Below are 16162 nucleotides of genomic sequence, written 5' to 3' on the forward strand. Positions count from 1 at the left end.
AAAATGTATGCTGAAGACTGAAGTTCTAGTTTTACTTTTTGCCAAATTTATTGCATGAAAATTAATTTGTTCTCATCCCCCGCCAAGTAGATTGCTAGACCTTTGGTGTTTTCAGTAAATGATAGCCTTTTGTATGTGTAATTATAGTAACTCAATTTTCAAAAATGCCTCCTTCAGCCCCCATGGACCAGATCGTGTCACATATATATATATATATATATATATACATGCATGCATCACAGCACTACCTGCAGTGCTGTGCCCTAATATAATAAAGTGTACATAGCTCATCAGAATTAAACCATTAAAACCATGCATATATAGATGTGGAAATAATGATACATTATGAAATGCAGCTGAATTAGAGCCACTGAATACAACTTGGGTCAGGAGCGGATTTAGAAGGGGGGGGGGGCACCCGGTGCCCCTATCATTTTTGCAGAGCGGCCCCTGACTTATTTTTACAGATCAGCGCTTATGCTCTCCCTCTTTTGAAAATTCCTGGATCCATGTGAGTCGGGTCAAATGGTCTTAGAGTCAAGTCCGAGTCACCAGAGTCTCAAATGAAATCATGGAAGTCTCAAGGCAAGTCATTTGGATTCGAGACTCAAGTCCTAAAGCTTGAGTTCAAGTCATTATTTTCAGACTCAAGTCGTGTCTGGAGTCCTAAAATGTCGAGTCGAATCCAACTCAACTCGAATGACTCGACTTGTTACAAGTCTTTTTCAGCAGTGCTCATTCCCATTCAAAACAAACAAAGTTTAATGTTTAGGAAAGATAGAGAACCATAATCTTTATACTGATTTCCAATTGTAGATCAAACTTATAATGAAAAACAAAGATAAATAGACTAGTTTGCGTCTGACGTCACTGTCAATCAAATTCTCTACGAGGCCTTGATTGGCTAATAGCGCGTACATAAGGAAGGTCGATTCATCTGACTGGTGCCGATCGAAGAAAAGGACTAGCAGTGAATGGCGAAAAATTACTTACTCTTACAAGGCAAAAAGCAACTTTTCTAGGCATTGTTGACATGGTGCCTTCACCAAAGAAAGTTTCCTAGTATAAAGACCTAACTTTTGAGATGGTTTGTATGTTTAAAGGTGCAAAATTAACAATAAGGCGCCCGGTTTTACCGCCGTGTTCAGCAACTCATATCATCATGACACTTGTAAACAAACCGTGCTCGGAGTTTGATTGACAGATGACGTCAGACGCAAACTAGTCTTTTTATCTTTGTCTTTCATTATAGCGTGGTGGGTTCACTTGATCTTGGGCAACTAATATGTCATAGGTGACTTCCACTCTGGTACGAAATCCAATTGCCAGGAGCTACTTTCAAGTAGATGATGCTGGGGGGCACAATTTTTCCGGGTCATCCATCTCTGGTATTTGTTTGTTGCTGTAGACCAGTTTCTTCCAGACATGCAAGTTCATATTCTGTAAAATGAAATAATTCAAGACAATACTGTGATACTTGTAATATTGGGCTATTCCAGTTGATATCCATACACCTCTATGGAAGACATAGGTCACCAATTCAGGTAACCCCATTTGAAATCCACACTCCTTGTGTGGAAGATTAAAGCAATAATCAGGGGTGTGAGTGACCACAAATAAAAGAGCCTGAAAATTCTGAAATTTGGAAACCTCCTATAATTTAATTCAGATTTTAATCTGAACTCTCACAGCCCTGAATAATGGCAATTTCAATCATAGGTTCTTTGTTTCCATAGTTTTCACTAATCACATTATGTCCCCTTTTAACTTCGAGCCAACAAATGCAGTAAACAAAGAAAATTGCCATTTCATGGTACCGTTCACAAACACTTGTTAGGGGGGCTGATGCAAAAAGGGAAAGGGAGGCCCTGAAAATATTTGACCCTCCTAAGGGGGCCCTGAAAAAAATGACCACAAATTTTCTGGGAAAATTGAGTTATATGCTTTTCTATGGGGTAATGGGGTTGACCCATAATTTTCATGTCAAAATGGGGGGGGGGGGGGCTGTAAAGGTTCAAGGGGCCCCAAAAAATTTTTGTGATGAATTTTTTTGCATCAGGCTCCCCTCTTACATGTACAAGTGTTTGTGAACGGTCCCTAATTATCGTCAATGCGTTTTGGCTCACCGATCGTCATTGAGCTTCATGCAGCTTGGTAAAGAGACATTTAAGACAAATAGCGATATATACACACAGTTTATACATGTATGTCACTGATTCAATGATATGTATGTATGAGATGTATCAGCCATCACAATAAAAACCAGAGATATCCGGTTTTATTATAAAAACTTAAATTTTACTGTAATTAAAGCATTTCAGGCTTAGTCTTACTACTCTTTCACATGGTATTTCAGTACGCTATTAGGCATTACAATCATGCAAATAGAATTCAAGAAAAATTGAGGTCATCACTGTGGAAAAATCACACATGGCTTTAAGGGCATGTATTCCATGGAGGGTTGGGGGATGTATGGATTTCAACTGGAATAGCCCATTGCAACAGTAAGCCTACAAGAATATTTTTAAGCTGAACAATATTGTCACACGGAGAGCACACAACAACATTTCTTTTACCGGTACTGCTGTTTGTTTGTATGTTGCAGTATTTTGCGGCATCCTGATCATCACATAAAATCTGGCAAAATGAACTAGGTGATGTACAAATGCTGTTTTGTCAAAATAAACATGTTGTTGCATCTTCTATTTATTTATTAGATGAAATCACAGTATTAACAAATGCATGCCCTTAAATCAAATAAAAATTACAAATTATAGTTGTACATACCAGGTCTTTATGCTATTTGTTCACTCTGTAGATCTATGTAAAGTCACATTCTCCTCACAACTGTGGCATGTGGGTAAAGTTGCTGCAATAGTTCACACTGACCTAGCTGTTGGCAAAAGTACAAGAAACATGACTTCAGGTCAAGCTAAAAATCATATAAAAAACAAACACCTTTTTAGTCCTAGCCCAATTTAGTCGTTGAGTAGGCCAGAGTCAGCACCTATGTTAGGCCGCCCTATGCCATGTCATGTGCCTAAAGAAATCCCAACTCACGCTTGCGTAAATTCACATTAGGGTGCACCAGTCACACAATACACAACATGGAACTAAGGTAATAAGTGCTGTACCCAACTGCGTGCACACCATTCTATCTCAAGACATGATGTTAATATGAGTTTTTTTCATCAATTATAAGCCGAACAAACTTTTAGTCCTATTTTTAAAAAAATCAGCGTTCTTAATAAAATACCAACTATTTTTAATTTGTATGCTGCTGCAGCATACAACTAATTATAGGTTAATAAACGTGTATCACTTGTTGGGAGAGAAATTGTACAAAATAATGCACACGTACTGAGATGTTCATGTGTCTAATGCACGAGCCCCGAAGGGGGAGTGCATTAGACGCATCAACATCTCAGTAGGCCCTACAAGTGCATTATTTTGTACAATTTCTCGAGTAATAAGTGATACGCATTTATTTCATACACGACTAAAAAATCCTGTGGTTTTTATAATTTTTATAACAAAATTGTCACTAAAATGTTGGAAAATACAAACAAATATAAATGCCTCCACCCGCAAGAAAAATGAACGCATCCGAAAGCACTGCACGTACTACGCGGAGTGCGCGCCAGTGCAATTATACAATATTTAGGCACGGTTATTAATTTACTAACGCTTGCTCTGATTGGTTCATAAGGAAAAATGATAATATTCATGGTTGACATTGGTTTTACTGAATTGCGGCTTCGTGAGCAATAAATCAGTCAATTATGTTCAGGAATAGATCCTATTCAAACATTGGCTTCAAAAGTGGTGAAATTGAAATTGTACGATACTATAGAAAAAATATTAAATTCATGTACATCGTGGAACATTCAACTACGCTTGTTACTCCGCGACTAATCATGCTAACTACACGGCACACGCGCATACAACGCTAGGCCTACTCTAGGTGTCCATATTAGCGAGGCTATCTGCGTACAGCTGCTTACTACGTACAGCCACGCAAAGAGTATATGTTCCACGATGTATACGAATTTGATCATTTTTCTATAGAATTCGATTGCAAGCGTTTATGGGTACATAGGCCTACACTCAAGTGTTTACGGATATATGCGCGAAAGTGAATATGGGTATACACGCGTACCTGTTTATGGGTAAGCACACGTTTTTGTGTACGCATGTGCATGCGCAAGTGTTTGTGGCTACGCACACACAAGTGTTTGTTCCACTTTGCTGGTACGTACGCGCAAGTGCCAAGTGTTTGCTAGTGCTACTCAAGCGCTGTAGTTGCCCACAAGCAAAGCAAAGCAAAGTTAAGGCAAGCCTAACATAGTAACATCATACATGCTACGCTAGACTACTTCACTTACATGTAAGTCTTAAGTTCAGAATCAGTCTCCAACACACCACTGAACTATGTACTGTGTGTGGCTCAAGAGCCACGATTTATGGGCTGCATGCAGTGACTTCTCATTTGAGCTGTATGCGTCATGTGCGTAGTGCGGCCATAAACACTTGCAAACGCATGTGCGTACCACAAACAATTGCGTGTGTGCGTACTCCATATACCAATAAGCACACACGCGTGTATGCACCCATAACACTTGCACACACTGCGTGCGTACACTGCGTATCCGTAAACACATATACATATGTACCCATAAATTTAAAACAGTTGCAAACGCATGTGCGTCCGTAGCATGGTAGTTGCGTACCCATGCTAAGGCTTAGCCATTTTCATGTTTTAGTCGAATGACGGAATCCCACCAGGTATATTTATATTATTCATGACATAAGATTGTTTAGTGCTGACTTCTGAGAGTGATAATTGGGACTGGGACTCGGAGCTACTCAGTCAGTGAGTCAGGGGGTCTCAGCTACTTACTTACCGAACATTTCAGTATAAGTTAACTTTGCAGAAGTACTGTCATCATGATCAGCCCATGCCGCCATGATCATCATGATGATGGCCATGTCCATGATGATTCAAATGCATGAATGCAACCATCGATCGGCGTCCTGGCCGGGGATCATGCAGTGCTGTACTGTGCATTGCTATTCATTGCAGTGCTGGTGTGCAAACATTGCCAATGCACGGCGTAGTGTTTTTCTTCTGACATGTCTGATTACTACTAGTACATGAACTCTTGCAGTTATCTCATTCTCAACTTTAACTTTACACACAATCCATGGCATAAAATAATGGGTACCTTTCTGCACCCTTGGCCGGCATTACGTCCTACTGAGTATCGACGTAAACGTAAACCGTACTGGAAATGGAAAGTCACCATTGCAATCCACGCAATGATTGCCAATGTAATGGTGTGCGTGCATGACAGCTCGACAGTGCATGCATGTTGCGTGTGTTGCATACGAAAATTGTCAGTTGCCGGTTCGCTTTCTGCAGTGATTTGACGACCTTTTATGGGCAAAATCTCTCAAAATCAAAGAGTTGCGGTGTGCCCATTATGATCTAAGTCCGAAAATCTTTACATACACGAAGTTTTAAGTCATGAACATCAGGCAATGTTGACTTTTTTGGAATTTAAAAACTGTGTTTTCAGACGACAAAATGGCGGCGTTTTTACCAGAGTTTTTCCGATCCAGACCGGCCTGGCAAAATCTGATCACGATTATCGATTAGGACCAGGGAATAAATAAAGGGTTGCCAGTCATCAAGAAATCCTCCGTCCCCCCCTGACTATATATATTTGCTATATTCGCTCGATAGCTATCGGTTACTGGTGTGCACCAGTAACCGATACCGATATGGGTTACTGGTATGTGCTTTGGGTGTTTAGGAAGGATATGTAAACGACAGATAACACCAAAAAATATGAACAAATTATTTCTAAAACGTGTTAAGTCTGCAAACCATTATGCTTCTCATTTTCAAGAACGCTGGTTAACAATAAGCAGACTATTGTCTCATTTCGTAAACAAAAGCCCAGACAGTATTGTTACCTTGCGTTCTCTTTATAATCATTCACTCAACTGAAACTATAATACCAGCTCATTGTTCATTGCACAGGTAAAACAGACACAAGTGCAGTGTGTATTTAACCAGAGAAGATCTGATGTAACATAGTTGAGCTGTTTTCATTGAGTGTTATCTTGGTTTAATAGCTTTTAATGGGGTTTAAGTCCTTCAAAGGTCGTGGTGAATTCTACTGTAGACATGACTGCATCATGATTATTTTAAAGTCAACAACATTCAACAATATGATCACCGTGATAGTATGACAGTATCAGTACCGTGGGTGTCAGTGATCCTGGCCTGACACAGTAGACAAACAAACAAACACGCCACACACATGGCACATGCATGCAAGGTAACATTGACTATACACTAATCAAACAATGGTATTGATCCTGTACAACTGTTTGTGGTTTATTTACATTCGATTCATTTAAAATCCACATAAGTAGTAAACATTAATTTTGGCAAGAGTTTTCTCTCTCTGGAACGATGATGCATCAACTGGCTCCTCGTAATGAAAAGATCTAACATGATTGGTCAATTTAGCTCCGCGAAGCGAAAAGTAAGCTACGCGTAGCAGCTCCACGTTGTGGCGGTTACGGCCAGCCATATACTGATCATGTGAAAATCGTAAAACATAGAATAGAAACAGTGTGGCCGGCTCTCAAAATCTCAAATTGTATGCATAGCCTGAGTCGCACGGCCTATCTCAAACAAAATCACCATGCGTAGTTGTTGAAAAATGTGAGGATTTATCGTACTACCACGGCAATTTTTAAGACGAAGATATAGGGATGATGACGGTGTGCGGCTACTGACCCTAATTTCCTAAACTAAACTAAAACTTAGCCCGTTTTAGACTAGTGACTCTCTGGCCATACACTAGACTCCGGCATACAGTATCCGTTGTTACTTCTACTAGTACTAGGGCCAGAGTTACTTTACATTGAAAAACTTGTTGAGCATGCTTGAATGATCCAGTACAAAAGTTGAAAGCATTTCAATGCTCCTGTTTCTGTTTACGTAACTTAACTCGGTATTACAGACCAGACATAGACTTTAAGGTACTTATTTCGAGGAGCATAACAAACACCAAATTGGTGTCGTATGACCTTTGACATGCATGCATTCTTTTGTCGAGAGTGACATGGTCTTTCAATTCGTGCCGAGTGTCCTTGGCAGACTTGACTATGCTTCAGTGACAGTGGTCATGAAAGGATTCAATAGATAACCTCTGCCCTAGTCACAATTATCGCACTTTCAGTTTCCCACGCGTTTGAACGGGAATTGGATTGCGTACTTTTTCGATGTCTAGTGAGCAAATTTTTTCAAAATTTAGAGAAAATGATGTCAAATTTTCTATTCTGTATTGTTTGGTAATATATGGTCGCATGTCATAAGTTGGGTACAATTTCCATTACATGGTCAAAAATGACAAAAAATGTATTTTTTGATATGTTGTATATATTGACAATCTCTAATAATTAACACCATTTTTAACCTTAACACATGCTAATGCTTACACAGGCTTCTATGTAAATCTCAATTTTCAAATGCATTTTTCTCAAATCGGACCTCAATTACAAAAATGACTGTAAAATTTTTATTTTCTGCAAGAATGTCATCAGATTTGGAGGATATGTTCTCAATACATTAATGCTTGAAATGAACTATTTAAAATAATTGTACGTATGTTAATTACATTGTGAAGGTCAATGACCTTTTTACGAGTAATTAGCGAGATAGTTATTCTATTTTTGAGGAAATGAATATCAAGAAGAGAAATGTACATTTTTTTGTACATTAGCATATTGCTAAAAATACTGAAATTCAACTAGGATTTCATTAAAAATGAAAAAATGGAACATATACATTTTGTGTATAACCCTTTAAGGTGGTACTACACACCTTGATAAATTTGTGACTATTTTTGCATTTTTCTCAAAAATAATATCACACAGGTAACAAAAGTTATGTATATTATAGGGGTAATGAATCCAGTTACTACACTGGAATTTTATTGGCTCAAGACAAGCGGTACGTTAAAAATTTATGAAAAGAGGTACCGCTAGAATGTACCTCAAAACATATATAATTAACCCCTTATCTTGAATCACTGAAATTTCAGTGAAGTAATTGGATTCATTGCCCCTATAATATACATATAACTTTTGTTACCAGTGTGGGCGAAGTTAGCGAGCGATAATTCCCTCGCTTTGCACCACTGAGGTCCCGGGTTCAAGCCCGGCGCCCTAGGACTCATGTGCACTTGGTTTATCCCGATCCATGCTCGCTCTCGCAGGTTTTCTCCGGGATCTCCGGTTTCCTCCTGCTTTCAAAATCGGTGATTAGTTGTTTCGTTAGCAAAACTGCCTTCACCCAATGGAATTTGGGGAGCTGCAGAAAATGGGTGGATGTTACAATCTAAGTGCGGATAGGTTTGCGCCGGGTTCGGCTGCAACTAGCCTAGTTGATGCGATCTGATTGTGATGATTCACCACGAGCGAAATTACAGCGCTTTGAATCCTCTGGAAAAAGCGCTATATAAATTCCGAAATTTATTTTTTTAGTTACTTTTTGAGAAAAATGCAAAATTAGTCACAAAATTTATCAGGGGTGTAGTACCACCTTAAGTAGTCAGTAATTGTTTTAGTTGTACAAATTCAACACTCAAAGCTGTCAATACATCATACCCTCCCTAAATTTGAAAAAGTAACCAGTAATTTTGACATGCTGACATGTGAATTTTCACATAGGCCCTATTGCACACTCCGCATCCGCCTGCTCCACATCCGCCTGCTCCTCCACCCCTGGCATTTTCATTTCAACTGATGTAATTTTTTACTGAATAATGTATAATTATATGCTTCAGTAGACTGAAAGAGTATAATATTAGGCTTAAAATGAGGTATCAACCACTGCTGTAGGAAATGGGGTTTGATCAAATTTGTATCGCAATTTTCAGAAAAGTGTAATCCCTCCACCCTTTTAGCATACCCAACTTATGACATGCGACCATATGTCTTTTGCCAATAGTATGTTTAAAGTTGTAATTTTGTGTTTTTGATCGCAAAGATCGGATATTTTCGTTCCCGATTCAAATTCTGAACCCTTCGCAAGTGTGCCGATTCGACAGAACTTTGACTATAATTTTGCCTTTTTGGACACTAAAATGCTTTCGATCCTTAATTTTGTTTCAACCGAGTCTTAAATTAGCAAGCACAATACGGTTGGTACCACTTTTATATACGGCCATGCGTTTTGAACTGGGCCCATATATAGGTGGAGTTGTGACATCTGCGCAGCACAAATTACATCATCTATTTAATTTTCTCTAAAATTATGCAAGATATACAGCTAAATTTGGTATTAAATTAAAGCACTCATGCAGGGCAAGAGGATAGAAGTGATAACACATGTAAAAAAATTATTATGTTCTGTTAATTATTTGTTTTAACGAAGCTCCAGGGTGGAGGAGGATCTGGCGCAGGAGGATCTGGCGCAGCAAAATTGGCATCTGTGGTGTAACTAAGTCAAATCATGTTCATATTAGGATTTATTGCATTTGAGTGGCTAATTACTAAAACTAATCAGATTTTGATCATTTGGATGTTTGTTAAAATGAGTGTTAATTACCTTAATTAAAGAATTATTTTAAAATTACAGGCCTACGTTGCATTGGTAGAACTATGACTGTACGTCAAGTACTTTGATCAGGACGGTCATAGTTTTGCAGTCAAGGCCTCAAATTGATTCATAGATTCTGAAACTGAACCTCATACATGTATATTTAGCATAATCAAGCCAATTAAAAAGCATTTGCATATATTACTGACAAACTTGGTTATGACTTGAGCAAATAAAAAAAATCAAGAGAAACTAGGCCTATTTGTCGCGATGGAGTGAATGCAAGTGATGATATGGATGAGAGGGTGTCAGAGGACTCTGCAGATCAAACAGAAACCGATTCAAATGTGACACAGGTTATACCAGTTTGATTGTTAAGGACCTACATGTAGCTGTCACTGCAATTCAACCATCATCTGATGCTATTAAGCTACTTAGCAGTTCCGCCATTATGCACTATGTGGAGGGAGAGCCTCGAACTGGCAGCATACATGAAAGGAAGAATTATGTAACCTTACACAGAACGTTATGACTAGTTCAATTCCCATTCATGTATGCTGCCAGTTCGAGGCTCTCCCGCACATAGTGCATAATGGCGAACCGCAAGTAGCTTAATATTCCTATTTCTTGCTTCATGTCATATCAGATGGCGTGGTTCCTCTTGAAAACAATATGCAGTCAGATTATGGTCATAATCAAAATATGTATAGCACTCAGGTACAAAGGTTGTTATGTTAAAGGAAAAAGGAAGGTTTGCTAAGGAAGAGAGGAGGCCATAGTACCACAGAAGTGTGTTTTAAAATATTGTGGTATCAGTCTTCAACAAAGCAAAAAGAAAAAAAAAAAAAAAAAGAGGACCATGAAGACATTATGTGTACAAGTGCATTATAAATCTGGACAATGAACATGACCATCATTACTGCTTGCTTGTTAACAACCCCCGTTTCAGTACAAAAAATGTAAATTTTGTTTTTAGCAATGATTTGAATTGTTTTGTATAGTTAGTATAACTCTTCTGTAAAGCAAATTTGTACAAAAAATGGAGAATTTTCACTGAAGTCAACGCATTTGTATACAACGAGATAATGCAGTTTATTACGAGGAATTAATACCTATTTTAGTAGGTTTGCTGCTTCTGCATGCCTTATCAAATTGAATTAGACCATTTAATACATGTCTGGTGTCCTCAAGGGAGAGTTACAGTAAGAACATGGCAAGGTAAAATTTTCTGTTAAAAAATGAAATCTGTTGGGTCATTTTTCTAGCCCGCATAAAAATATGGTAAACATTGCGAGGTATAGAAAGTTATATATGCTTGGAAAGCTCTGACTGTGAGGAATTCAAATCTGCAATAATTAATCTTGTAGGGTATGCAGCATTTCTTCAAATTTTTTTTTTCTAATAGTATTTTTTTTCATGAATTTTGGAGGTTCTCAAATTCATAACCTTTTAGGGGTACATCCTATGTTAATTTTAAGTGCATTTTTGAACTCCTCAGGCAATTTGCTTCCAGAAAATGTATACTTTTGTGGGGTTAATGCATAGTTTGAAAAAGTTATAGCCATTGAAACGAAATGGGCCCAACTTAAAACGTGTGGCCGTACATTGATGAAATTTTAAAGATTTTTTTTCAAGTTTCTAACCGGCGCAAATCGTTAAGTGTGTATTTCCCATTGACATCCAAAATGGCGTAAGCCAGTCCTCAATATACATACGTACGGCGTATATAGGACTGGCAAGCGAGTCTACTCTGCCCCAATAATCCCAAGCATGCCAAGCTATTGTCTGAAACTGCACCTCGAAAGATGTATCGTAAGAACTCAGTCCTCAAATGATAGTCATATAATGACCAAAGGATAAATGACTGACTATCATTGAGGACTGAGTTCCGCAGTCTAATTACAGACAAAGCTGCACATAAGCTGGTTAGACCAGTTACATTTTAGATGAGAAACGTTTTACGTCTAGGTTAATCAGTCATGCTGGCTGACCATTTAGACGTCAGAATGATTTTTACTCTTGGACCTATCAATTGATTATGTGAATGCAGCGACATAGGTGGGGGTTCGAACTCACAACCTTGTGATCACGAATCCGTTGCTCTACCCCCATACCCCCCACCCCGGCCTAGATCAGTTGACAAAGATCTAGGGCACCAAGGCCAAAACTGAAAAAGGGCAAGCAATGGCCTCGGTGGCCTCCCAGCCCTCGAATTAAGGATCTGAAGGGGCACAGCAACTTTTTTAGGGCAAGTTTGCCTTGGATTTTCACTGAAAAGGCAAGGCAGCACGGCAATTTGTAATATTTCAAAAGGGCATGGCAACTGTTGAAAAGTTGAGAAGGGCACCAAGGCAATTTTTCAAAAGCGAATAGATGCATTGCTGTCAGCTGAATTCGACACCAAAGTAAAATTTGACTCTCAACTTTACACTAAAACTAACCTGATTGCTCAAAAAACCTGCTTAAATAATACAAAACAATCAAAAATCAACAGTTTAATTTACTTAAATTTTGCCATCCCTAGTTCTGAGCTGCAAAACTGTTAATGATTTTATAATGAAGGGGCAGGGCTGGCCGGCTAGGGCACCCACGGCAACTTCATTAGAGGGCACGGCAAGTGACTGCCGTCGGTAAAGGACATATTTTGAGGGCATTACGGCAATGGGGGTGGGCACCCATCCCACGGCAATATGCCGTCGGTGCCGTGGGTTAATTCGAGGGCTGTGGCCTCCCTGAAATTTGAGTCCAGCTTTGCCTACTTGCTATGCTTCTTCTTCTTTTATCTTTGCATCTTACTTTTTAGCACAAAAAACACCGCTTTGAAATTGAAATTCTTCACACATGCATATGATGCATAAATTCCCAGTAAAACCGGAACACAATTTCCCTGATGCTTAATAGATTAAAAGTCAGGGACTGGTTTTTTTTTCAGTCGATCCAGATCTCTGTTTGCAGTCGGACCTGTGCAAGTATTCAAATTGTTCTTTTTTGTTTATTTTCTCTATCAGGTGATTGAGACTTTGAGTAAAGTGAGGCAGTCTCTAGATGGATCAACAACTGGCAAGGAGAGAATCCACATGGTGTGGAAGAGATGTAAGTTTATAAGATGATGAAATAACACCCCTGTCAAGGCAATAGCCAGAGTGGTGTCTTAAGGGGGTACTACACTACACCCATGCCCAATTCTGTGCCTATTTTTGCATTTTTCTCAAAAATTATAGAGCATTGATGACAAGTAAGATATGTATATTATAGGGGCAAGGACTACAACTACTGCACTGGAAATTTTATTTTAGCACAGACAACAGTTGTGGAGTTACAGTCAAAATTATAGAGCATTGATGACAAGTAAGATATGTATATTATAGGGGCAAGGACTACAACTACTGCACTGGAAATTTTATTTTAGCACAGACAACAGTTGTGGAGTTACAGTCAAAAATGAGGGAAAACAAATATTTGATCAATAAATCAATAACTACTTGCCTTGAGTTCCTGAATTTTCAGTGCAGTAGTTGTAGTCCTTGCCCTATAATATACATATCTTACTTGTCACCAATGCGCTATAATTTTTGAGAAAAATGCAAAAATAGGCACAAAATTGGGCAGGGGTGTAGTACCCCTTAAGGGTGCCCAAAATGGTTAAATACCTTATTCTACAAAATCAGGGTGTCCACTTCCTATTCACTCCATTATAAAAATCAGAATTTTTGGGTGTCCATATTGAAAACAGGGTGTCCAAATGACACCTGGACACCCCTCTGGCTAATGCCTTGACCCCTGTACTACGATCTTTATAAAGTTGAGATTTAACAGTTCCCATTGAACTTTGTCTTCCACACCACCCTACACCATACATAAATTCGTCTAGATGTAGCCCCATTTCCCTAAAATGAAATTATCAAAAAATGAACGACTCAGCTATTTCAAAAAGTTAATCATGCTTCCTTAGCATGTGCAATAAATTAGCATTTAAATTTATTTTATTCTAATAGCATTTTAATAACACTTGGATTTTGGCGTACACTTCTGTGTTTGTCTTGTTTGAAAATGTCACATAATATATGTGACGTGTCATGTCAAAAGGAGACACTTTTGGGCAGGATCGTAAATGGAGATATAGCCAAAAATCTGCCGATGGGTGATTTTTTTCATAATTTAGGTTTGTTGCGAATTTGTGATGTTATTAATTTTAAAAATATGGTCTGATAGTTTCAGACCGAAATATAACTGACATCTTGTATTTTTTGAGACATTTTTCAAGTTAATTCCTACTCTCAACATTGTCAATAATAATTTTAAAGACCGATATCTCAATTTCCAATTTTATAACACCATTACTTCCGAACTCAATATCTTCACTGGGTGTGGAGCAAAATATCTCTATATTTAAGATATGTAAAAATTTTAAAATTGATAACCTGCCCAAAAGTGTCTCCTTTTGACATGACACGCCACATATGGCTGTATATAACAAAGGGTGATTCGATGTTTTAAATTAAAAAAGAATACTTTTGTAACAGTGATGATATGTAACTTTATGTATGTTGGTTTTTAATGATGTTTCATATAAATACAATGGTTTTAATATTACAATAATTTATTCTTTTGAATTTCCATGCAGATATGTTTATGGCTCAAAATAAGCTAAGGTGTCATAAAAGTGTAACACACAATTATTTTTCCAGCTCTTTTCTTTTGGTCTCCAACCAGGTTTAAATTATAGTATGCACATATATCGTTCATAATACACTAAAAGAAAGATAAGTTATAGACCATTTACTTCACAAATTTAATTTGCTAGCCCTTGCGTACGTTATATTTGACAGACACAATTTTGATGATTTTCTGCAATCAAATAGAAATTTATAAAGTATTACATAAGGTATTTTGTGGTTATTTAGGTGTAGGACCTACAGCAACTGATTGTGGAAAAAAATGTGTCCAAATATTACAATAAGGAGGATAAATTGTTATAAATAAAATATGTGTGTCTGTCAAGCCATAACATACGCAAGATGTCTGTCAAATGTAACATACAGAATAATAATTTGGCAAAAACAGTAGTTCAAGATGGGAAATTGAATAAAGATCACATGCAGTTTATAAATCACATGTTTTAAAACACTTTTAAAACTCTAAACTATCATCATAATGTGAACATCAAGTGATTTTTCATTTTTTTAAATGTATTGCGTATGTTGCTTTTGACAGACACATACAAATCTAGCGTATGTTACTTGCGTACAAATGTTTGACAGACAACACTTAACAATGGATTGTGTCATCAAAAAAGCTTCTCCTCACAAAGTGATAGTGCCACAAAGCTAGGTGGAGCTAAATGCTATGTCATGTAGCATAATTAGCTGTATCACCCTAGTTTAGCAGGAATTACAGCACCGTCTTGCGTATGTTATTATTTGACAGACATTTCAAGAAAAATTTTAAAATTGTTATATGTTCAAAAAAGATGGCAGCCACTTACAAATTGATTATAATATGGAGAAATGAAGTTATTTACAATAGATTTACCCTTTAGTTTATGCTTCAAGTCTTAGTTTAAAAAAAACTGAGGGACTTCAAAATCAATCAAAAGTTTGACAGACAATAGTAACATACATAAGGCAAACTTTTAAATCCTTTTTTGATCTGTTAACTTATAATCCTGTTCATAATGCCTCTTTCTGTTTTTTTGATTGGTTTACTGCACCATTTTGGGAAACAGGTCACATGAATTTCTATAAGGATCCATAAAAAAAATTAAAAGCTGTTGAAAAAAGGCGTCTCTTGGCATGTTACAAATAAAAGTGTAAAAATAGGCATTTTTACAGTTATTTTTTATTATTTTTATTATTTAGAGTGAAAGGATTTTACTTAAATTGTGTATGCTATGTCTTTACTACCTAAACTTGCCACTAAACTAGCAAATATTCCATTTCTATAATTATTATTTTTAAAAAAAGATGTCAAAATATATGGCTATAATATGACACCTTAGCATATTTTGAGCCTTATGTATATTTTTGTTGTTGACGTTGGTAATATTGCCATTTTTATATAAGGCTTTTGATATGTATTTATGTCTCTCGTAGTTGTACTTTGTATGTATTTTTATTATGTAAAGCGCATTGGACTTTGTGGAAATGCGCTCAATAAATCCTTGTAATAATAATAATAATAATAACTCTTGCTGGTGTGCTTCACAATGACAAATTATCTAACAGTTTAATCATATTGTAAAATCTGTACGGAGATAATAAACTAAGCTTTTTATATGTACAGTAATTGTTTTCTATGAAATGGTATCCCTTTAACCATAATGCCCCAGAGGCTTTTTGGTGATGGGAAGGGAAAGAAAGAAGGAATAAAGAGAGAAAACAAAGAAAGAAGTTGTTTGCTCTGGGTGGGATTCGAACCAGAGACCCCTCACATGCCAAGCACTAGGGCGATTGCATCATCACACTATGTGGGATGCACGCACGAACAGCGCATATATCAAGTAGTATTTTGTAGTACCTTGGCTTATTAGGGTTAAGGTTA

General features: G+C 37.3%; 1 protein-coding gene and 1 long non-coding RNA gene across 2 annotated transcripts in view; one reads left to right on the forward strand and one right to left on the reverse strand.

The window, feature by feature from the left end:
- LOC140171778 (dynactin subunit 3-like) overlaps positions 1 to 16162 on the forward strand; it is a 38583-nt gene that overhangs the window by 8847 nt on the left and 13574 nt on the right. The window contains exon 2 of the mRNA XM_072195107.1: positions 12631 to 12715. Coding sequence (XP_072051208.1) covers positions 12631 to 12715 — 85 coding nt within the window. The remainder of the gene's footprint in view (positions 1 to 12630; positions 12716 to 16162) is intronic.
- On the reverse strand, positions 431 to 5699 carry LOC140171777 (uncharacterized). Its single transcript, XR_011861642.1, has 3 exons — positions 4905 to 5699; positions 2788 to 2893; positions 431 to 1440 (listed from the first exon to the last, which is right to left on the reverse strand). It is a non-coding gene; the product is annotated as an uncharacterized lncRNA (long non-coding RNA).

The sequence above is a fragment of the Amphiura filiformis genome, chromosome 15 (assembly GCF_039555335.1).
Source record: "Amphiura filiformis chromosome 15, Afil_fr2py, whole genome shotgun sequence".
NCBI lineage: Eukaryota > Metazoa > Echinodermata > Ophiuroidea > Amphilepidida > Amphiuridae > Amphiura > Amphiura filiformis.